We start from the raw sequence: 23,684 nt of genomic DNA, 5'->3' as shown, positions 1-23,684 counted from the left end.
TTGCCAGGTTCTGACAAGGCTATTCATAAACCCAAAGATTACAGTGCAGAAAAGGTTTGTGCCTTCCTCTATAAAACATACCAAATGGACTGCATTTAGTTGGCCTTTCATTTTCCAGTCCCATTTTCCTTTGCAGTAAAACCATGGCAGTAGAGCCAAGCAGAACAGTTTCCTGGGTGCATCTAGACTTGCCTGCATCTCAAGAAGCTGGGTTACAGATTGTTTCTATACAGATGTTTTATGTGGTCTTAAATATATCAGTAACTACTGTATCAGCTTCACAGATGACTCACCCCAAAGCTGTCACGTATGCTGCTAGTAAGTTGCATCTGCTAAGTTTACCACTTCTTTAGGTCACTGCACACTCTTACATGTTTGCCCACACAACTAAGAAGCCTGAACTGACAAAGAGCAATTCCAAGCACAAATACTTCTCCAGTCTTGCATTTTCACCAAACTCCTGACACTTTACATAGAAAAAGCCTTTCTACAACATGGAGTGGTTTTTGTGGTCCTCTTCTGAACTCGCCCCCAGTATTATTTCCATGTTCTCCCCAAACTCTGAGAATCAGAATTGGACACAAATTCCAGCATAAGTTTACCAGTCCTGGCTACAGTAATAAACAGCATTCCTCCTTTCTACTTGGCAATCCTGCTAGAGCATATCAGGATCCCATCGAGAGGCTCTTTGCCAGAACTGATGAGCAAGACAGCTTCTGCTGAGGAAGTTTCAACTACTTTCCCACCCCATGATAATCTCTGGATCATTGTTTAAGGCTGCTTCTTACGCTGTATGCACAAACTTGCATTCTTTCCTCTCATTTACATTGCTTTTATTTGGTTGGAGTAGAGCTACACAGAAGTATGGATAATCTTTAAAAAGGAGATAAAAACCAGACAAGGAGATAAATGGAATAATCCATTCAGCCATGAAGATATCCCATAAAAGTTACATGAGAGTATGCTCTTGAGTCAAAAAGTGGAAAGCCTTCGGTCCTACTGTCCATCTTGGGAACTGCCTGGGAAACCACCACAGCGATGGAACAGATCTGGCACCATTCCACAGAGCTAAATTCAGAAGTGACAACTAATCTTTGAAAAAGTTATTAGCTGCTGCTGGTATTTAGAAAGAAAGTGTTCCTTCATCCTAGTATCTCAGCATTCTTGTACGCACTCATAGCGGAACCAATTCAGATTGCTTGGGGAATCTACACACCCATTTTATTAATTGTTTTTAGTCACAAGTATTTACTGTCACCTTCAGTACGGATTGGAACTTTCATTCTAAGGGAACAGATTGTATCTTGGAAATGAAAACACAGTCAGGAGGAGTGTAACACATGGACTTACCCTGTCCAGATAAGGTCCATCAGATATTTATCTGCAAAAGCCAAAGGCCAAACTAAAAACTACGTTACATTATCTTTTCATTTGCTCCTTTTTGCAATGTCAGTTGCACAAGCACGAAAATATAAACAGCATGATTCTCCCTTATCAGTGACCTGTCTCCAAGATTTATTCAGAGGCCAGAACCAGGTTTTCCAGGATCATCTCTGACTAACTTTACAGACACTGGATTACCCTATAAGCAATGTTGCTGGGAGAACAGTCTGGACGAGAGCAAAAGCCTTTGTTTACACACATTCCTTCTTCACTAACACGGAAATTAATGTAAGTAACAAAATAGCTTGGTATAAACACATCCATGCACATATGTATATATGCATAATACCCAGGGCTTTAAGTCCAGAATCACAGAGACCCTACAGGTGGGACCTATTAGAATGAGATGATCAGAAAATTAGGACTATTTGCCAGCTTCTGTCTGCAACTTCTAGCAGTTTCTGCCTAAGTGCATTAAAACTCAAAAGCTTGAGGTCTATCAACTATAGGTGCTTGGAGTCTCAGTCTTTAGCCATGCAGTAAGATACAGTTTTCACTGCTTGGTCATTAGTTTGGCCCAAGTCAAGAAACTGGCTCTAGGAGAAATTATGTTTCACCTTCAGGTCGCGGTTTTGGATCGAGTACAGGTCAGTACTAGCTCGATGTCGTCACCATCAGACAGTTGCTACAGCCTGATGAAAAATGAATTTGCCAACTTACCAGTTTCACTACAAACTGCAGCATCTGCATAATCAATGACCTTCGCAACAGCTTTAGAAATTCAGCAAAGGACTAGATAGGAGCCTGAGTTTCCATGCTTATTGACTGGATGTGGAGTCTCCGGATCAAAGCTGAAATCCACCGATAAGCCAGCAGAACAGCTTGTGCCACTACTGTTTGTGCTCGATGGTCCAAGGACAAGAGGAAAGAGACCATGAATTGCCAAGCTCTCAGCTTGCTGCCTTACAGTAACACTAAAATCTATTTTAAAAGTACAGTCTGTTATTAGCAAATATTTTCCTAAGTACAAGTGTAAGTAGAAGGCACAGTTGTTTGTGTCAGTATCCTGAAAGCACCAAAATTCTTTTCATCTAGTCTATATTAGGTGTTAGGAAAACGTTAATGTTGACCATAAGGTGGGATTTACAACACTGTCTTTAAACACACCTTGGTTACATCTGGTTAGTTACAGTAAGTTCATCACTGACGTTACACCCAGTTACTTTTTCAAGGAATGTCAGCATTTGAGGGCTATGACTTACTGGTAGTTCAATGTTATCCTGGGATTAATATGAGAGGGGAGAAGAGGACTGAGAGTTATGAGGGGATGTGTACTGTAAGAGATTTAGCAGGCCAAGGTTCTCATTAGGCCAAAATTCACTATGTCCTAGGTCTGGATGTATGCTATTAATCATTAGCTGAAGCATACCAACAAAAGTAGTTTTTCCATTAAAAAAGCCATTGCTCATCTCTAGAGGAACAGAATTATCCTATGTGCAGAGTTCAGAATTTCGACAGAAAAAAAACAAACAAACAACAACAAAACACAAAAAACACAAAACAAAACAAAACAAAAAAAAAAACAAAACAAAAAAAACAACCAAGAAAAATCCAAAACAGTTTCTTCAAGTTCTGTTCACAATAACCTAAAATCAGCCAGCGGGCTCCAGAATAGAAAATATTTTTCTCCTCCTGTTTTCAATATCTTTGTCGCTGACATGGACAGTAGGATTGAGTACACCCTCAACAAGTTTGCTGATGACACCAAGCTGTCTGGTTCAGTTGATACGCTGGAGGGAAGGAATGCCATCCAGAGGGACCTTGACACGCTTGTGAGGTGGGCTGATACCAACCTCATGAAGTTTAACCATGCCAAGTGCAAGATCCTACACCTGGGTCAGAGCAATCCCAGGCACAGCTACAGGTTGGGCAGAGAATTGATTCAGAGCAGCCCTGAGAAGGACTTGGGGGTGCTGATTGATGAGAAAATGAACATGAGCCAGCTTCAGTGTGCACTCGCAGCCCAGAAAGCCAATGGTATTCTGGACTGTATCAAAAGGAGTGTGACCAGCAGGTCGAAGGAGGTGATCCTGCCCCTCTGCTCTGCTCTCGTGAGACCTCACTTGGAGTATTGTGTACAGTTCTGGTGTCCTCAACATAAAAAGGACATGGAACTGTTGGAACAAGTCCAGAGGAGGGCCATGAGGATGATCAGGGGACTGGAGCACCTCCCATATGAAGATCGGCTGAGAAAGTTGGGGCTGTTCAGCCTGGAGAAGAGAAGGCTGCGTGAAGACCTCATAGCAGCCTTCCAGTATCTGAAGGGGGCCTATAGGGATGCTGGGGAGGGACTCTTCATTAGGGACTGTAGTGATAGGACAAGGGGACAAGGGGTAATGGGTTAAAACTTAAACAGGGGAAGTTTAGATTGGGTATAAGGAAGAAGTGCTTTACTGTAAAGGTGGTGAGGCACTGGAATAGGTTGTCCAGGGAAGCTGTGAATGCTCCATCCCTGGCAGTGTTCAGGATCAGGTTGGACAGAGCCTTCGGTGATATGGTTTAGTGCGAGGTGTCCTTGCCCATGGCAGGGGGGTTGGAACTTGAAGATCTTAAGGTACTTTCCAACCCTAACTATTCTATGATTCTATTCCATCTCAAAATTTATTAATTCTTTGCAAACCTGAGCTGTCAGAAAGGATAATCTTCAAACCATCAGCACATTTGTCAGCAACAAAATAAGTAGATTTATAGTTAAGGAATTAGCTACTAGGAGAGTAAGATGCCTGTCTTTCGAAAGAACCCCTAGTTAATATATCAAATACATATTAGAGGTTCATCAAAATGTGTAACCACGCATATAGATCAATAAATAGGAATAACAAACATGGCATAACAAAAAAGAGAATATTCAGAAAACGATAGTAAGTAAGAAAAAGTACAAAATAGACCAAAAAAGTAGCATGACAGGCTCACAGGATACTTCAAGTTGGAAGAAACCTCAGGAGGTCTCTAGTTGCACCTGCTACCCAAAGCTGGGACAGCTATAATGTTACTGAGCAAGTTACTCAGGCATTTGTACGCCCAGGTTTGGAAAACTGCCAATAATATAGACGGCACAACTGCTCTGGGCAACCTGTAGTCAGAGTGTGGATGAAAAGAAAGAAACAGATAAGTGGAAAAATGCAGAAGGAAACATAAATGAACATGCAAGTGATACTAATGACTGTCATAGAAAGAAAAAGAAAGGATAAGGGAAGAAAGTAAAGTTCTTGTTAAAAGAAGACAAAAATATACACAAAAATGGTTTTTAGTACTTGAGTTTATCCAGGACCCTAATGGCAAAGGCCTGATTCCTAAAGGCTTGATTTTCTAAAACAAAAAAGTGACCAAAACCCAAAACAAAACAGAAAAACTTAATGGCCTTTAAGCCGTCTCAACATAGACTCCAGAACCTGAATAACCAAATCACCAGCTGCTTTACAACAGGTAGGCTGCAGCCAAGCCTGCTGAGCAGTGTTTGACACATTTCTGCTAAAATTTTGAGGATAAACAGTGAATGACACTGTAGCTCTTTCAGATTAGAAGCTGACTGAGAGCCCTCCAACTAAACACATCTACCATATGGCTGCTTTAACACTTTCCTTTGCAAGGATTTGGGAAATGGCACGAAAGCATGGCATGGGCATTCTTAGTGGCTGGTGGATTAAGAGATTTAGATAAACATTTTATGTTTTGTTTCCTTGCCTATTTGTTCTGCTACAATCATTCTGACTCCAGAACTTGTGAGAACAGGACATCTCTAGTGTCACTTGGAGACAGGGCAGATTGGATAGGATATTGTATGATTAATATTAATATGAATATGAATTAATAAACAGAATACTAATAGGATTATAATATTAATAGGATATTGTATTAATAACCCCTCTGTTGCCACTACCTGGTCAAGTAACCAGATGTTCAGGGCTGTAAAACCTTAGGGAGTAAAAGCATAATCCCTGCCCTGAAGAGTTTATACTGTCCAGTACCAGCCAGGGCACTGCATGATTCCACAAGACTAAGGGCTAAAAAAGATTTTTCCTTTTGGGCCCTCCGGTCTTTTTTAACTGACATGGGTTGGGATAGTTAGGCCCTGATCCAATATTTGAAAGGCCTATGTGTCACCAACAGCATGATTTCATGTATGGAATTGTGGTTCTGGAAATGGAGAGAAAACTGGAAGGGCAGTAGAAGCAAGCTAGGCTTTCTTCTGAGGTTAACTATGATGGAGCATGCCATGTAATATTTTGATCATCACTGTGCTCACTCCACAACAAAAAGCACACAGAGATAACATTGAAATCTATGCCTGTCATCTTCTTAGAGACAACAATACTGAAGTTAGCAAGACCATTTTAGCATTCAAAGTAAGTAATCAGGTGATGACAGGAAGCCACATCTGAGCATCTGAACTAAGAAAACCCCACAGAGCTTTAAGCGCCCATGACGCAGTCTTTTCCAATCGAGTGTAAATAGGACATGTCATCTCACCCAACACCCCAGACCACAATGTTTTGAAGCTACCAAAGGAGGAAACCACACTGCAAAGAGGAAGCACAAATTCAGTTTTAAAAAGCTTGCAGGTTTAAATCAACTTTATCGTAACCAGAAACAGCTATTAAATTCTGAAGCAATAACACATCATTACCAATTAAGCTGCTGAAACTGGGCAGCAAGCTCTCAAACTTTTTCAATGGCACCATTGAGCGCAGGGATTGCTCACCACTACGTGCAAGGCAACCACTTGCAGGCAATTGCTTATGGCAGTGATTTAGAATATGGCATGCCACTACCACAGGTACCAGTGCAAAATGTAAGACAAACACCACATAATTTCATATGTAGCTAAAAAGCAGGGCCAACAGGTAAACAGTTTTATTTTTGTTTTAATTCTTCTCTGGTTTAGCAAAAAGAAAACTTTGCAAAACATTTTTTGGGTGGGCGGGTACAAGAATGGTGAGAGAGAGAAAAAAAAGAAGCAAACAATAACCTTGATATTTTGTGTAGCATGTATCTAGTTTTGATTAACCTCAGCCTCATCATCTCTCTTGTCTTGAGGATTTTTATTTTATCAGCACAAACACATCTCCACAGAGCACGTCACTTCTGATAAAACGTGTTTTTTGTTATAACCATGGTTGTCACAAAAATTTTCAGCACGATCAAAATAAAAAAAACACATTATCACATTGAAATGCACTGAAAATCCATAGCTTTAGAGACAAAGCAAGTTACAGTCATTTATTTATTTGAAACACATACAATTCAAAACTTCACTACATCAAACTGCAGGTAAATTTCTACCATTTTAAATATAGATATAAAAGAACAACAACTAAATGCTGGGCTGAATTCAAAACTGCCCTAAATTGCACAGGCTGAGCTGCCCCATAATGTGCCATTTGACTTGCTCATGATTACTATTCAGCCAGCTAGATACAAATACTTTCTTATAACAATCGAGGAAAGCAAGGTATCCCTACCTAAGGGAAACCCACAGCTCATTAAAGTAAGTTTTCCTAGTCTTCTACACAGTCAGAATGGTATGAAGGTGATACAGCCTCCTCTCACCATTAGGATCTTCCAACTCAGACAAACAGACATTTCATTTTAACAAAAGGCAGGTTCACCTTAGGAAATATCTATGCTGTGCATGGTAAATACTAGAGAAATTACCCTGTGCTGACCTCTCTGCCTCTGTGACTCATCTGCTGCTGGAACCCTCTCGATCACAACAGCTCATTTCACGCTAGCTCACATGACCATCACAGGGGTGACTAAGCAGCAGATGCACCCTCAGGAAATGAAGAGTTGGGCAGCTGTTGACCATAAACCAAGACAATGAACTCTAGGGATGTGAAGCACTTGACACATTGATCCCATGTGGTTCAGAGTTACCTCATGCTAACCTGGAGAATCATAACGTGACCAGTCTTCACTAGTTTGTGTTATTGCGGTTGAACAGTCATCAGAACAAACTAGAAGCTCCAAGGATCATGAGGTTTTTGGCATTTAAGCTGAATCCACTATGAACTTTTCCTCTTGAGATTAAGATTTGTCCACTGACAGGCTCAATATTAGCTTGAAGGCACTGAGGTTTATCTTAAACTTCATTCCTACTGAACACTAACAGGAAAAGGTTTACAGACTTTTAAAACTTAAAAAATATTGCAGATCTATCTTCTTAATCACTTGTCTTTCAGTGGGTACCAGTTTCCAGTGGGTACCAGTTTTACAGCATTGACTAACTTTCAAACACGACAGCCATTGTTTCAACTCTTAAAAAGGAACATCATCAGTTTAAAGTTAAAATCAGGGGGAACAGCAAGGAGGAAGCGAGTTGTATGGGACTTATGAAAGATCATTCAGCAGCAGATGACTGGACCCAGGAATTTGGTACTCAGAGCATATCTCACTGCAGATGAGATGTGACTATAGGCAAGGGCAGGCAGAATGTCCTATTTCCTAGCAACAGTAACTGAAAAACATGGCAGCTCAGGCTTCAGCACAAATGAGTTTATCAAATCCTGCCAACTAGGATATCCTGCTGAAATGCGTGCTGTCATTTCCTGTGATCAAGCATTACCTGAGCTCAGTAACCACAAGTTACCACAGTCAGTTCCTACAAAAGGTCTCTAGCTGGTGCACATGAAAACCCCTCCGCATAAAGAACAAACATGCAGCAACCGAAGATCACTGCAGACTTGCTTCAAAATCTCAATGAAAACACCACTGCAGATGCCAGCCAAGAGATACTTGAGACACAGAATGAATCTCACTGGAGGGATCTGGTAAAATATGGGAATTTATGTAGCTCTACTCTCAATATATTTGAAAAAACAGCAGTAAACTCTTATATAGTATACATTTCCAGAATGCCCTAGAGCCAAAAGCTGCAACCAATTAAAATACAATTTTGGATTCAGATTGGTTATCAGTAATTTTAGTTAAGAACCATCCTGCATCATTTACAGTTCTTCCTTAGACCCAGATGACAAAATCGAGCCCACTGCTTTTCCAAGCAAAACCAACAATGAAATTTGATAAGCTGAAAATCTACCATGTAAAAAAAAGGAATTAATACAAAAAGATAAGCAAGGGAAGTGAAAAAACTGGATGAAATCAGATATTTTAAGAACTCAAGAATGCATTTATTTTGTGTGTAAGACACTAAGATTTGTTTCCCTTCCTTCAAAGCTAGAGGGGCATAGCTGTTGAAGCCTGAAATCGTAGTTCCATACCCTTTTGCTTTTAAATTAAACAAATGATTTCATGAGTTTTGGCGCGGTTTTTGACTCCAGGGAAACTATGCCATTAAAGGAATGCCAGAAACGTATTTAATTGACGCATGTCCCAAGAACAGCTCAAAAGAGTGCAGACATACCACATATAGATTTCAAGGAAATTACTGAAAAGCCGCAGAGCTTCAACAGAATGTGATATGTGAGACATGGCATATGAAAGACTCAGTATCAAAAAGGTAAATTCAGTTCAGGAGATACTAATCTGATTACCTAAGAGGTACTATGAATTGGATATACTCCTTTGTGCACCATATCCAACCTGGACGGATGGAGGAGACTTTATGCTCCATTTTCTGACATGTAATTAGTGTTTAAGGGATGATCAAGTTACAGATACAAAAGTTCAAGCAATTTTTTCATTTAGGAGCGGCACGTACAGCAAGCAACCTACACCATAAGATTTTCTAACTTTATTTCATTGCATGGCTTACACTCTCTACAACTTGACTTCACTGTTCTCATCCCCAGATGAATGTTTTCTGTGCACCTGCCTGACAGAAAACCAGCTCAGCAACATCTCTAAATAAAGCACTCCACATACAGCCCTGAAACAAGTCTTGCACAGGCTGAATTCAGGCTAATTTTATACAATACAGTTTTTTATCCAAATGATAAATAACTGACATATTTTTATGCACGATCTCCTTCTCTCTCCTTTCTACCACCACTGGCAATTTTCAGGATCTACTGACAAAGAAGAAAAAAAAGATCATCTGTTGCAGGCTCTTCCCCTTGTCAGATTCATGTAGTGATGCCACAGTCCAAATTCCATGACTGTTAATTATGAAGTCAATGGCCTCGGACTAGTAAATCAGTTAGCTATTAAAATGTTACTATTTTACATTTTGACAGTCAATGCTTTCAAAAAACCAAATTTCAGATCTATTTTTGTTATTGTTTATAAACTCTATTTAAGATTGCAGCAGAGCAAAGCTTAAAAATCTGACCTCTAATTAGGACAAATGTAGTGGCATTTTATATTTAAAAGGCTGTCTGCATGCCTATCAAAGACCCTAGGCTTTGCAGACCACAGTAGCAATCACATGAGGCCACCTTTTCTTATTTCTCCATCAGCATCCCACATCTGTAAGATTGTGCTCTTATCTATGAGTATATGAGTAACAGAATTAGTTTTATAAAATACAGGGGGAGACTTACCCCACCTACACTAGCTCTGTCCTATACAGCATTTAGTTACTTTGAATCTAACTTTTAATTATTTCAGTGGGGACAGACAGTTATCAATCCCTGCATTAAGACAAGCAGAGCTCAGGCAGAACCGTTTTGGAAAGGGTGGCCTGGGAGAAGCAGCAAGATGGAGAGGCAGAGAGGCAGAAGCTGCAGCTGGTACATATCCAGCAGTGGCCGAACCAGCTGCACCTTGAGGGAGCCAGGACTTGGTGCCAGCCAACTGACAGGGAATTAAGACGAAGAGTCCATGAAGAAAGGCTGAGGCAGCGTGGGAGGACTATGACCTTTTGATCTCTGAGATGTTCCTGATGTACCAAAGTGACATGTCAGCTCTAAAAGGCTGCACTCTCAAACTGGTGGCAGGGGTCTACAAATTACTGTGAGATCTGAAGGCATTTGTTGTGATGATCCTGGCCTGGATGGGGCATATCAGCACTTCCCCAGCAGAACTATCTGACAGTCTATCCCACCAGTTCCCAAAGCAGGGGTTGTAACCTCCAGCAGGGTCACAGCCGCACAGAATGGGGTCACAGGCCTGACAGAGATGTGATTGTTTATGTTAGTTATTTAGGGTCGTAGGCTTGGCTGGGGTGAGCTCACCACCAGAAACAGCGGCACAAACAGAAACCATTTGGGAACAGCTGGTCTAACAGATTTCATGCTCAGAAGCAACTTCCTGATATTCAGCTAAAACGTGACCAAACTACTCCCTTAGAGATCCATGTGCCAGCCTCAAACAGCTCCCCTGCCAGGTATCATACTAGTGCATATTACTCCCAAAGAATCAGGGCTGCTTACTCAGTAGTAGCATCTGCTTCGGGGTTTGCTCTGTCCTGACAAATTTGCCATTGTTAATGGTGGAGATATTAATATTTCAGCCACTATCTTTTATACCCTTCCCCAGAAGAGAGATGTAGCTAGTTAAGCACCAGCTCAGGCAGCAATCTTCTGTAGACTGCAGATTGCATGGGATACTGGAGCAACATCAGGACATTTTAGTAGAGTAGAAATTAATATAAACAAAGCCTCCCTTTAGTTTTAAGCTCCAGGCATTTGCTCTTTCTACCATTTCTTCATCCATTTTTCTGTACTGCACTTTGACCACTTGGGTTACTCTCCTCTGAATGCTCTTTCATTTTTCAGTATAACTGATCTTATGAGAAGACAAGCAGAATCTCAATTAGATGAATTTTGCCCATCTGGAGCATGCAAAATCTGCTCATACTCAAGCTGCTTATTTTCATTAAATTAAGTGATAATACACCAACCATATACTATCTTTTTATTATCATGTTGTGTTTGGGTTTGAATGTAACATTTTAGGAGCAGACCATCACCAGGAAGAAGTTCATTCACATGCCAGAGCAGCAAGCTTCAAACTCCAAAGAAGGCTAAGAGGTTATAAAGCTTCCATCGTTTAAGACAATAAATCATTATAAAAATAATAAAGCAGGAAACACACACAAACTGAGCAGAAACACCAACATGCTCTTTTTACAATTAAAGGGGAACCATCAATCATAGAGGCTGCCTGAGGTTAACAAGGAGTCACTTTTTCAAACATCCTGCAGTAAACCCAGAGGAAACCCAGCTGGAACTGCAACAAGAACATAAGCATCAGACTCTGAAATTATCCTCCTTCCTCTTGGCCTTACTTTCTCTTTTGCCATAACACCTGTACCTAGGGTCATTCCTAACTGGTTCAAGTTCTGCAAGTGACCCATATGCTTTGTGTAACGCCACAAGCCAAATATAATACCACACTGACATTTTCCAATGTATAGAAATCCTTCTGGATCCCTCCCACTATCAAGAGAGATCCACCACTGGTACTATAAACTCCAGAAGAAATGGGACTGAATGCTACAAAGATTCTATTAAGTTTTTTTCCTCAGCCTTATTTCCTCAATCTGTTTGTACAGATTTAAGAATAACCCACAGTAAATTAAGACAGAATTTAACTGGTCATTGTGCATGGAGACAAATGGTGTTTAGCTCTTTACTACTCCTGAATTAATTTTTTACATTTGTAATTTGAAAGATAAGTTAGTTTGTAGTATTTACACCAACACTGGGGTATAATGTAGGGCTGCAGATAGATTTCAGAGCCAAACTATGTCTCATGTTTTCGACTTACACGACGGAATTTCAGGACCACAGTAAAAATGCAGGCTGAGCTTTTCTATTCTCCACAGGATGAGAAGTAAGGGCAAAGGAGAAGAAATTACTATGATTCTTTAATTTATTATTTAACAAGGTCTCTTAATACTACTTTTATGATAAACAAAAGTCTAAATTCCAATATATAAGAGAACAGTCTCTACCCACACTGAAATACGAGTTAATCTTATTTTTAAACATTTTGGGGCAAAAGGAGATGACCAGTTGCAGTACTGTTACAATGCTTTACAGCCATATGCCATGAACTGAAACTCAGTGACTGCCCATGTATACTCTCAGCTTATACAGTTAAAGGAAAACAGGAATAAATCAGTGTGGGTAGCAGGATTCATGCAAACCCATTTTACTTTGCACTGGAAAGTGCAACACGTACTCTGTTGCACTTTTTCTCAGCTGAAGGAAGTTACCTACCAGCTGAGAGGTGGTAACTCCTCACCACTCAGCTATGACTGTAAGCACTTCTGTTATCATGCCTCTGATTATATAGATGAGCAATTCCCAGCAAATGTACCTGAAGGGTTTTTGGATTACAAATTGTTGATTAATGATTGTAAGTCATATCACATCTTCAGAAAGAAACCACAACAAAGCCGTAAAACTTTGTATTCTATCATCGTGGCAATTAGGAAATGAGGAATGGAGATTCTCTTAAACTGATACATAGAGGCCTTTGAATGCTTCTGCTGACAGTTTTCAACCCTTTCATAGTTTAGATCGAGTTATTATGCATATGTCATTCAGCTTGAAACTTCCAAAGACATGTACAGTCTCTGCAACACTTTCACTGAGAGATTTACCATTTGATTAAAAAGCCGTTAAAATTTGGCTGGAGGTTATTACGTCACTACTTCCCACTTGTTGAAATATAGCATCAAAATTAGTACAGGCTGACATGACCACTGTTATCATGAAATCTAACTGCTCCATACACCACCGCAACTCTGCATCATGCAGAAACAATCACAGTATCATTTCCCCTAATGGTTAATATCGTTCGTTCCAGGCCCTGTAATGATGGTGCGCTTCCTTCAGGCTTTCTCAACAGCTAGAAGGGCCTTTTTATCTTCCACTGAAGCATTGGGGTGCAGCCTTCACTACTCGTAGGACAAAGTTATCAGAAACACAAATACAGTGTAAGCACAAGAAAAAAAAAACATATTCTGAAGAGCCTCCTTTCCCCTCCAACATGTACTGATGAGTTTTATCATGGGTTTATCTCCCTTTGGTGAGACCCCACTTGGAGTACTGTGTCAAGCTGTCGAGTCCTCAGTACAGGAAATATATAGACCTGTTGGAGACGGTCCAGAAGAGGGCCACAAAAATAGTCAGAGGGCTGAAGCACGTCTCCTGCAATGAAAGGCTGAGAAAGTTGGGGTTGTTCAGCCTGAAGAAGAGAGGGCTCTGGAGAAACATTACTGCAGCCTTCCAGTTCTTAAACGGGGCCTACAAGAAAGATGGGGACAGGCTTTTTAGCAGGGCCAGTTGCAATAGGAAGAGGAGTAATGGTTTTTAACTAAAAGAGGGGAGATTCAGGCTGGGCATGAGGAAAACAGTTTTTATGAGTGGGGTAAAACACTGGCACAGGTTGCCCAGAGAGGTGGTGGATGCGCCATCCCTGGAGACATTTGGGGTCAGGTTGGACGTGGCAACTTGATCTAATTGAAGATGCTCCTGCTCATTGCAGGGGGATTGCACTAAATGGCCTTTGAAGGTTCCTGCCAACCTGAACTATTCAATGATTCTACCCTGAAGAAGGTGTGCTACATAGTATCCTGACTTCTAGGTTAAGGAAGCTTAACTCCTTTCTCACTTTTCAGTGTATGTGAACCTATCTTTTTCATGCAGGGCCTGAAGCTGAAGAAGTAACTCAAAGACAGAACAGACTGAAAAAAGTGGGCCTTGGGTCTGAGTGGCAATCAAACTGCCAGTTGAGAGGCAGCAATTCACATTGAAGTAAAAACAGAGGCAAATCTCACTAACACTTCCACATATCATCATATATGTATGATATATATGCATGCACATGACTGTAGAGGGTAAAAGATGTATTTTAGCAGTTCATTATCTTGGTAAGTCATTAAAACAAGAAGGGAACTCCATTAACTTTGCAGGGATGTTTTCTAGTTTTCAGGGTTCACACCTGCACATCAGTCTCAGTTGGGAAATTCATTCTTTAGTATGCACAGGCATGGACTTGTTGGAATTCACCTTTCAAATACTCTGGCAATACCACCAGTGTTATTTGTAATGCTTGCCTTTTGGCACATCTAAAATTCACTAACCTTCACAGGGTCTACATAAGGGGTCACAGTCAAATGATCTTTCTTAAACCATGCCACGTGGTTCTTGAATTTCATAAACAGGCCTAATAATCTCCATAGAGATTACTCCATAACGGTAACAAAAAAAAAAGGGGGGGGTGGGGGGGGTGGTGTTAGTAACAACTCCCAAATATTTGGGCCTCAGAGTCAGAATGGATTCATATTAAAAAGATAGAATATGAATTTATGAATTGTCCTGTTAAAAACCCTGCTATAATTAACTAACACCACTGTTTCAGTGATCCAAGACAATCTTCTCTTTCAAGCAAAATGAAACCAGCCTGCAATAGGTTTTCAGAGCATTCAGATAAAATACTAAAGGCCTAAACCATGCCAAAGTGTTATGATACTTTCTAATCTATTTGAATTCATATCATGCTGAAGCACTTCACTAGGACATGTATTATTCTGCATTAGCTTTAAAACTACAAGGAGGAAGTGTTTCAGAAACTTGCTTCATTCATAAGTTCACAGTTCCTGCAAAACAGGTATGTGTGAGTTCTCACAGAATATTCTATTTTTAAGTTACCTGCAGGCACAACCTTAAGCATAAGTATATACAGAAGTCAATAAATAAACAAACCAAAACCAACCAACAGCCTCTGATCTCTGGGGGCCCCTCAGTTCTCTTGGTAATTCCTTTAGTGTTTTCTCTCCATTCAGCACCAGGACTGGAAAAAGGAATTTAAAGGGAGAGAAGTAATGAACTACAGAACTGGTCTTACTCTGGAGTGAACAGCAGGTCAATTCATTATTTTCCCCATAGGAATATCTTGAAATATTAAGAAAGAAAAAAATTTAACATGAGGATATTAAAATAAATATATATTCCCATGTTAAAAAACCCGTTAAACTGAGGCTTGAGGAATAAAATTATTTAACCACAATCTGACAGGAGATAAGAGCAAAGCAGAGAAGCCAAAGATTCCAGCTTCAAATCTTCTGCTCCTAAACTAGAGTAGGAAAATCCTGTGGGTGGGAGATATTATAGTAGCTTAGTTTTTCCAGTCTCTGCTTCTGCTCAACAGCTTAAAAGAATTCAAGATCACAGCAACAAAGATGAAAAGGTCAGACTAAACCCATTGCTCACAGTATGCACTAGAAGTATACAAGGCTCTGACAAACAGCTTGATGAACGCAAATGAAGAAGATTGAATGCTGCCCTCCCCACAGCCAGTGCAAGTTTACAGACAATTTTAATCACTAAATAACTCTGACTTTTCCAAAGAAATAACTGAAAGCATCAGCTAAGACTGAAGAAGTCTGAGACAGAAGTCTTTTTTTCTGCTGGTCACACTGCGCATGCTGGGAGGGAGATGCTCTTCTTGTTCATACCAACATGCCCCTGAGTTTCTTCCAAGAAAAGATGGAATCTGGCTTTGATGCTTGAGACGGGAAGTGAGAGCTTGCAGATGGCACATCTATGAAAAGGACGAGCACTGGTGGGCTAGAAGGGACCGCAAGTAGGTCACACTGTTCCAGCTTTTCACAGCACACAATTGAAATAAATACACAAATTTCACTGTCCAGCAGCATTCAAACACACAGGCTTAGAATTAATTTCTAACAACTCTTCATACCAGGTAAAATCCAGTCATGTGACCTTCGCAAAAATAACAGAAATAGTACAGTCACAGCCACAGACAACATGTTTAAAAACACCCATTGCCATTCATACAAAATATTTTGCTGTGGCCATTTCTACTCCATTTGCACTCCATTTCTACTGTTCACTTTATTAAATTAATTTTTTTAAATAAATAAAAAATAGATTTACGCTGAATTAATTGGGGTAATGGCTACTTTTTGCATATTTAGATAATAAAGCACTAACTCTTCAGGCCACATTTTCAAGCTTAGTGATAGTCCTGGGCTTATCTGACCACTTCTACAATCTAAAGTAACTTTAAGGCATCTCGAATTTGTCTTTGACTGGAAGAGCTCAACAGAGGCTATTCCACAAAGCAAGAATAAAGTTAAACAGCAGTGTTCACATATCTTCCAGTCTACCCCCTCCGATGACAGGATCTGTGAGATGGTTATATACAAAGTGTAGATACAAGTAAAAACTCAGTTTGGTTCCTAGGGAAGAACTGACAGCCTAATGTGCTCGAGAATTTTAGAGCTGCAGAAAAACATTATTAGTCTAGCATACTCCTTCAGATGATAATCTGGCAAGTATTTAAAGGCCAAATAAATGCAAGGACTCTGCCCACAGGTACAGAAACTTCTGTATTGTATGTATCACTTTAATTTGTAGCAAACTAATGTTTTTTCTCTCTTCTCCCCACCCTCCCGCCTTGAAGCAGAAGTGTGCACACACAGATCTGGGAGTTCAGCTGGACACACACATTTCCTACAATGAATACCAACAAACAATTCAAGAATTCTTACACTGCTACATAAGTGGTTGGATTTTACAGCCAGAACTGCTTTTATACAGTTTTTAATGTTCTCATAAAAATCTAACATAATTTTAGGACAGAACTTTTCATGCACTAGATTAAAATTCTACAGAAGACAAGCTTTGAGCCTGAAACAGCTTGACAGTGTCCTTTCAGCTTGTTCATCAAATTAACTTTCTGTCACACATCAGACGAACAGCTTCCTTGGTTTCTTGCCTAATCTAACACATAACCCAAGCAATTCCCTTCTAAAGCACAATCAGAAGCAAAATCAAAAACAACTGTAATATTCCACTTCTTTCTAATAGCACATTCAGTTTGAAATTTTCATTTCTGCCTCTGTCTAAGAAAGATTACCCTTTTAGCAAACCATTTACAGTGATGGGACTCTGATTTCAGATAGGATTAAAACAACATACTAGACATACACAAACCAAGGGTCTGAGTTGCTTACAGGACTAATAATGTGTTATGGGTCCTTTCACATCTAGGTCATTGGTTCAAATTCAGCTTTAGCTGGTGATGAGTGAAAAGGAAGAATGAGGTAAGAACCACCCAGTCATGAATCTGGCCTCTATTCCTGCCTCTGCAACTTTGTGCACTAGGGCTACCCACATAACTACTCTTTCCTGCAAATTCAATGGTTGTAAAGTAGCAGTATTATGAATATCACACTAATCCTAGAAAATGAACTCATTTAGTATTCTTAAAGTACCCAAGAGGGTCAGAAGATTGAAGTATTGCTGCTTTCAGGCTTTTTAATAGCCAAAATGAAATAAATTAGGGGGGAACTTTCTCAGGCCTGGTCAACACCTCAATATTTGAAAAGAAAAGCCCTGGCCACATCTGTATCTTGTGACAGCAAAATAAACATGGAAATCAAATATTGAATGGGCCTGAAATTCCACTTTTCCCCACAGGTAAACAGCATGGGTTAAAATTGAAGCAAACTGGCGATCCAAAGCAGCCATATTATGGATAAGAAAGACAGAAGAAAACAATACAGCAGGGAGATGAACTGTCCTCTCCCGTTACACAACACCGCATGTAAATACTGTGCCAATGTTAGTTGACAGAAGAGGAAAGGGAGAGAAGGAAAGAAATTTCTCACCCCTGCATCCCTTGATAAAACTTGAATTACCGAAGGAGCCTTCACTGCTGCTGTCTGTACTGTCCTTGTTCTGAGGCTACACAAAGGTTTCCAATTTCAACAAGTGTCATGCTGGCACATTTTACCACTTCAGACCCTTAATTAAAAACAAGTAAAGAGAGAAACAAAAAACCCAAACACACACAAAAAGCACCAACACATTTTAACTCATTCTTGGGTTAAAAGGTGATAACTAATGGTAGTAGAGAGTTTAGACAAAACACGATTGCTGCACTAATAAGCAGTAACTTCTACAAAAATCGTAATGCTATTTCTTTCATAGAACTATGGCTCATACACAGCACTGAGAATCTTTCTTACTTGCAGGAAAATTCAGAAAGATTAGAACTATTCCGTACTTTTTCCACTTTTCAAGTATTTTAACCACAAGGGAAAAAATAAAGTATTACCGAGAGCATAATTTGTTATTACTTCCACCTCAGAGTCAGCTATGCCTTTCTTTTCAGAGGTGGCTCATACAGAGCAATTTTAAAGACCAAAGAAAAGCACAAGTACTGTGATCAAGAGCATTTAATGAGACAATGTGCCGTATCTTCATGCCAAGAAGGAAATAATAAAGATGAAAAATTATGCCGTCCTCTTCCAAATCTAGTTACCAAATTTCAATTCTTTCTGACAGAGGTAGGGAGTGATTTTCAAGCAATAAAGTTCTGAGATACTTTGGCAAGGGATGGAGCCAAAAAAAGCCACAAGCACAATTCCAAAATGATTTAATGGGCCTGCTTTGCTCAAGCTCCTCTTGACAAAATTATGAAGTAAACACATCAATCAGTGTTCAGGCATTACACTGAAGTTACGTGCTGCTCTTCAACATTCTGTTTAATCTGCCATCAACCCCTTTCTTACGTTCATTGAAACGAATTGCAGAAATAATGTCAAGTTTTTTAACCACTGCTTAGTTGATGATTTTGCCACCAAGCTCTTCCTGTGTTAAGTCAGACAAGATTGAGAAGGCTGGCTGTGATCAGCCAGAGCAAAAATCAGCTGACCAGAAGCATGTGAAAGTGCAACAAGAAAGAGAGGAAATACTCATATTATAGGAAGTAGGAAGTCTTCATGCTATTACCATGCCTTTGTAGGAAAGATGAGCATTGCTTTACATCAGACATTTGGGTCTACACATGGACTAAACTCTAAATAGCAAATTTCTCTGCATCTGTCCCTGGCTGAGGATACTCTCAGTCTTTTCAAGTTGGGAAAGCTCAGATTATTATATTACTTTGCAAACCTTCATTCAGAATTGCCATTGTTTCTTAGCACATTTAACTCCTTTCTATAACCCCAAAATGTGTGCTTCCCTCTAATTCTGTGCAGGAAAAGGAAACATGAAGATGTAAAGTACTATATGGCATCACACAAACCCTCATGTTACATTCACACAACACTGAGAACTGCAGTTTGAGGCACTGTATTTAAAACCAGACAAGCATAATGCAAGGGACAGAACTATTTGCTGTCCTTCATTTGCAACCTCCTGTTTCTCCCTGGAAACACTCATAATCATTAGATAACATCAAATGTGTAGCCTAGCCTGTGTTATAACTCTAGCAGCAGCTTCAGAAGACAGAAAATAATGCTCTAAGTGCATGTAACTTGAAGTACAACGCTGAGAAACATTATAAAACTGACATGGCTGGAAAATTCATTCCCAGCCCTTAGAAAATGTAAGCTCTTTTAGTTAATACACTTACTTTCTTTTTATTTATAAATGGATTTTCAGACAAACTGAAAAATAATTTTGCTCCCAGACATCACCAGAACACTGCAAGTAACAATGTGGATTTGTGTCAGTGCAGAGTTTCAGTTCTGATTGAAAGGATCTCTTACCTTCAGACAGGGACAAATCATCAGCTGGAGACACCAGGTCTGCCTGGATCCCAAGGCCATTGCTCAACGATGTGGTAATCTGATTCGTCAAGATAACCTGCAGACAGGGAGAGGGGGAAGGGAAATGAGTTTTATAGCTAGCGGAGGGTAGAGAGCAGCCCAGGAGAGAACTAGGATCCTCCAGTCACAGCATCCAGGCAACTATGTACTCTGACCTTCAGCAACTTCAGCACTCAGAAAGCCCTTAACTATGTGCAGAAACTGAAAGAGATAATTGCAAGGAGTGCAGGAAAAGGGATATAAAAACAAAATACTAAACGACAGTAGGTTGTTACACACAGTTGCCTAAAATGAAACTACTGTTTGGAAGAGCTTCATTCTTCAATGAGCAATTTGACACTCCCTTACAAAAAGCATAATTTTCTTCATAGGCAAATAGGAAATCTACTTTCCTAGTAATTTCTACACTTGGTAGTAAAAAAGTAATTTCTTATCCACTTCCTTCCTTTGGCTGAAACACAGTGCCATGGATAAAAGTGCTGCAGGGATACATCCCCACTGAGCTGAAGCACAAGAGTTCTAAACTTCACAGGGCTATCTCCACACAAGATTTTACAGTGTTTTTCAGGATCTCAATATTCTGATGAACGACAGACTGTGGCACCCACTCTGATAGCATAAGCAGTGGTTTTACTTGCAAGAGATGAACAGTTTATTACACCTTTGAACATGTACTTATTTCTAGTAACAGAAGGCACTAAGGTAAACACAGTGAACACCACAGAAAGAACAGCACAGGTATAAACACAGTTATCTCCTAATGTTTTGGCTCTCTAAGCAGCTGCAATTACAGTTGGTCACCATTTTGCAGACTGACAAAAATATTGTAGTGTTGGTTGTTTTTTTTTTTTCCTTAGAAGAACCAAAATTATCCTTCTGCTCATACTAAGAACAGACTCCACTCCAAACAAACTCTCTTTGAAATTAATGGCCTGTCTTCAGCTCTATTTGACACGGGAGGCAGGAAGAAAGGAATCCTACACAGTACTCCGTGGATGCGGATTCATGATGCTACTGGAATAAATGAACAGTTTGCCATTGCTAACATGAAGAGGAATTTCTCTGCTCTTTACTCCACCGCTCCTCCCTCCCTCTGATCATGAATTCCTCCTGCTTTCTAACAGTTTCAGTAGTACAGTATGACATACTCTCCATTTTGTTTTTCAAGATCCCACATAAGCTGTATCAGATCAGAGCTGTAACCACAGTGGCAGTGCTGTGGAGCATTGCATCTTCAGGCAACGTGATGTGAGCTACCGACAATGTGGTGGAGTCTGCAACCTTTAGTAAGACCACAATTTCCCCCCCCTGCTCATATCATCCCACCCAACTCTGCGCTTGTAAACAGGCACAGTGGTGCCCGAGAGTTTTACAGTCTCAACAGGACTGAACTGAAAAGTCTGTAAGCCAAATCTTCATCTATTCAACAAGAGTTTGAGACCTTCACAGCTCCATAGCAATGTCCCTCGTGCTCTTCCATTAATGACTGCAAGCTCTGGACAACCTTCCGCTATCACCACCCTGCGCAGCTTAACCACAGGGTGTATCTTTTGGGACCAGGCATTTATGACCACTGTAGTGAATACAGACGTGGTAGATAACATGGTAGGTAACAGCCATGTTTGGTCTTACACCTAGGCTAAGACTCTTAAAGTACAACTTGTGATACTGACAACACACACAAAACACATCACACACTCTGCTGTTTCCCCCAGAGCTGCTGCGTGCATCTATACGCACCCAAAAGTAGACAGGAAAGGGCACGGCACACACAGCCCCTTGCAGGCACTGATGGCTGTCCTGTTGATCAGATTACAAGGTAAAATGATTTAATTTACTAACAAAGAAGGGGAAAAAGAAGTCACTTTTTCCTTTCTTCTTGCCAAGGCACTTATCTTCCATTTTAGTGAGCGGGTTCATCCTTGTGATAGGATGAACATCACAACTGGTTCAAAGCAAATGAAAGGAGTAGGTAGCCAACAGTGAGGAGGGATAAGGAATGGGATATGAGAATTTTCCTTCTCAACACCATTTTCACTTCTTTTTCACTGTGTCACAAAACCCACAGCCTTGCTTATCCACAGAGGCTACTCTGGCAACCCGCCTTAAGATACACCAACAATATGGTACAACACTGAAGATTTACCTCAATCTGATACTAGAAGATGTGATGAAATAGAAAATGCTAACAAACTTACACACACGTTCTAGCGACATATGAAGTTTTCATTGGCACACTTTTGCAATGATCACCTTATTCACAAATGTCAAAAGCCGTGTAAGCAATTCAGTCATCCCAGACCTGTGCCAAGATAATCTTTGTACCATGCCATCACATATTTTATTATTTATGCACCCACCACATTTTAAAGAAAAGCTACTGTGCTCAAGGATCTTTTTCTTTTAAGAAAAAAAGAGACCTAATCACACCACATTTCATATTGCTCTCCTTTTCAAAGGAAACTAACTTCAAAGCCTTCAAAAATCAAAAGAAAAAAACCCAACCAAGAATAATGCAAGTGCCTTTTAAAAAAAATCTGTCAGATTTTTTGGCTCCCTTTGCAGTCAGGAACGCCACAGCACTGTTAGCTGTAGGACTGAAAGTCTTCACCATTTATGTTTAACTCAAGCTACACCTCAGAACTTAGATTTCAATTTCTGATGTGTCCTTCAATTACTATTCAACACTGACAATACCCTTGGCACCCTGTTACACTGTTTAAAAATATAGTCTTACTCTCTGGCTTGCTCTGAAGATGGGAATTGAGTGTATTCTTATTCCATGACTTCACTGATAGTTAAACGTTTGCTTAAATAAATGTTTAAATACTATCTTTCTGAAGCACACTTCCTCTGAGATGAAGCCATATGCATGTACAGAATGCTTACTTTGGAATTAACTGAAAATTATTCTTCACTGCTGCAAGCCTGCAAAGCCAACACAGAGATTCAGTTCTCCCATAAGTATAAGCCAAGAGGCTATTAGCTAAGCGCTAAATTTGGCTTCAAAATTCCTGTCACACTTCTGCAGGCTCGCTTACTGCAGAATTCTTCCATCGAGTATAGGTACCATTATCAAAAACCAATATCCATCTTTGTGCAACTACCCTAACACAGTTCAAACTTCACTCTGCAGGTGTGCAGAGTACTTCAGCTCTCACTGGCTCAAAGAAGTTACAGGTCACTAACAAGAGGAAAAAAGCTGGCCCTTACCCAGATCCACTTACAAAGAAAAATATTAAGGCACTTGAATTTAGGGAAGTCATCTGAATACATACATCTATCTTCAAAAATTCAATGACATGCCCTTACTAGGAAGTGCTAAGTTTTCATTTATTTTTCCCAGAGTAAAACTTTGGTCATGAATACTTTGGCAGTGAATGGTGCCTTTCAAACAAGGCCCTAAGTTTTCAGGAGTCTCCAATCCTACCGACATTCAACTTGAAGCCCTGAATGTTGATACCACATGATTCCAGTGTCACATCTAAAGAATGTAGTAACATTTCCCCTGAAAGACATGTTTACACTCCATTCTGCTACCCTTTGAAATGGCTCAACATATTCAGAGAGCTGAAAATAGGTGTTCTGAGGGAACAGTTAAGCCTGAGTGGGATATGGAGAGAATATACAGGCAGACAAAGGAGATCTGCAGTAAAACAGCTGCGTGACTTTCTGATGAGTAATCACATTTGTGGATGGGCAGAATCAGCTGAGTCTCACACATTGCTTCATATGTGTGTGCACAGAATATAATGCCAGTTCTGATTTTAATGATTCCATATCTTACAGATCACTAACAAGA

General features: G+C 40.0%; 1 protein-coding gene across 6 annotated transcripts in view; it reads right to left on the bottom strand.

Annotated features, from left to right (window-relative positions):
* RAD51B (RAD51 paralog B) overlaps positions 1 to 23,684 on the bottom strand; it is a 457,491-nt gene that overhangs the window by 224,631 nt on the left and 209,176 nt on the right. For all 6 annotated transcript variants that reach the window (XR_009729580.1, XR_009729582.1, XR_009729581.1 and 3 more), the window contains exon 8: positions 19,823 to 19,919. Coding sequence is in view for 3 of the 6 variants with exons in the window: in XM_061380317.1 (XP_061236301.1) it covers positions 19,823 to 19,919 (97 nt within the window). In the remaining 3 variants the exon portion in view is untranslated. The remainder of the gene's footprint in view (positions 1 to 19,822; positions 19,920 to 23,684) is intronic.

The sequence above is a fragment of the Neopsephotus bourkii genome, unplaced genomic scaffold (genome assembly GCF_033783945.1).
Source record: "Neopsephotus bourkii isolate Nb327-2 ecotype Australia unplaced genomic scaffold, CSIRO-AGI_Nbou_v1 NB_1792, whole genome shotgun sequence".
Taxonomy (NCBI): domain Eukaryota; kingdom Metazoa; phylum Chordata; class Aves; order Psittaciformes; family Psittacidae; genus Neopsephotus; species Neopsephotus bourkii.
Note: the sequence above shows the minus strand (reverse complement) of the source record. Positions and strands in the feature narration are given on the sequence as shown.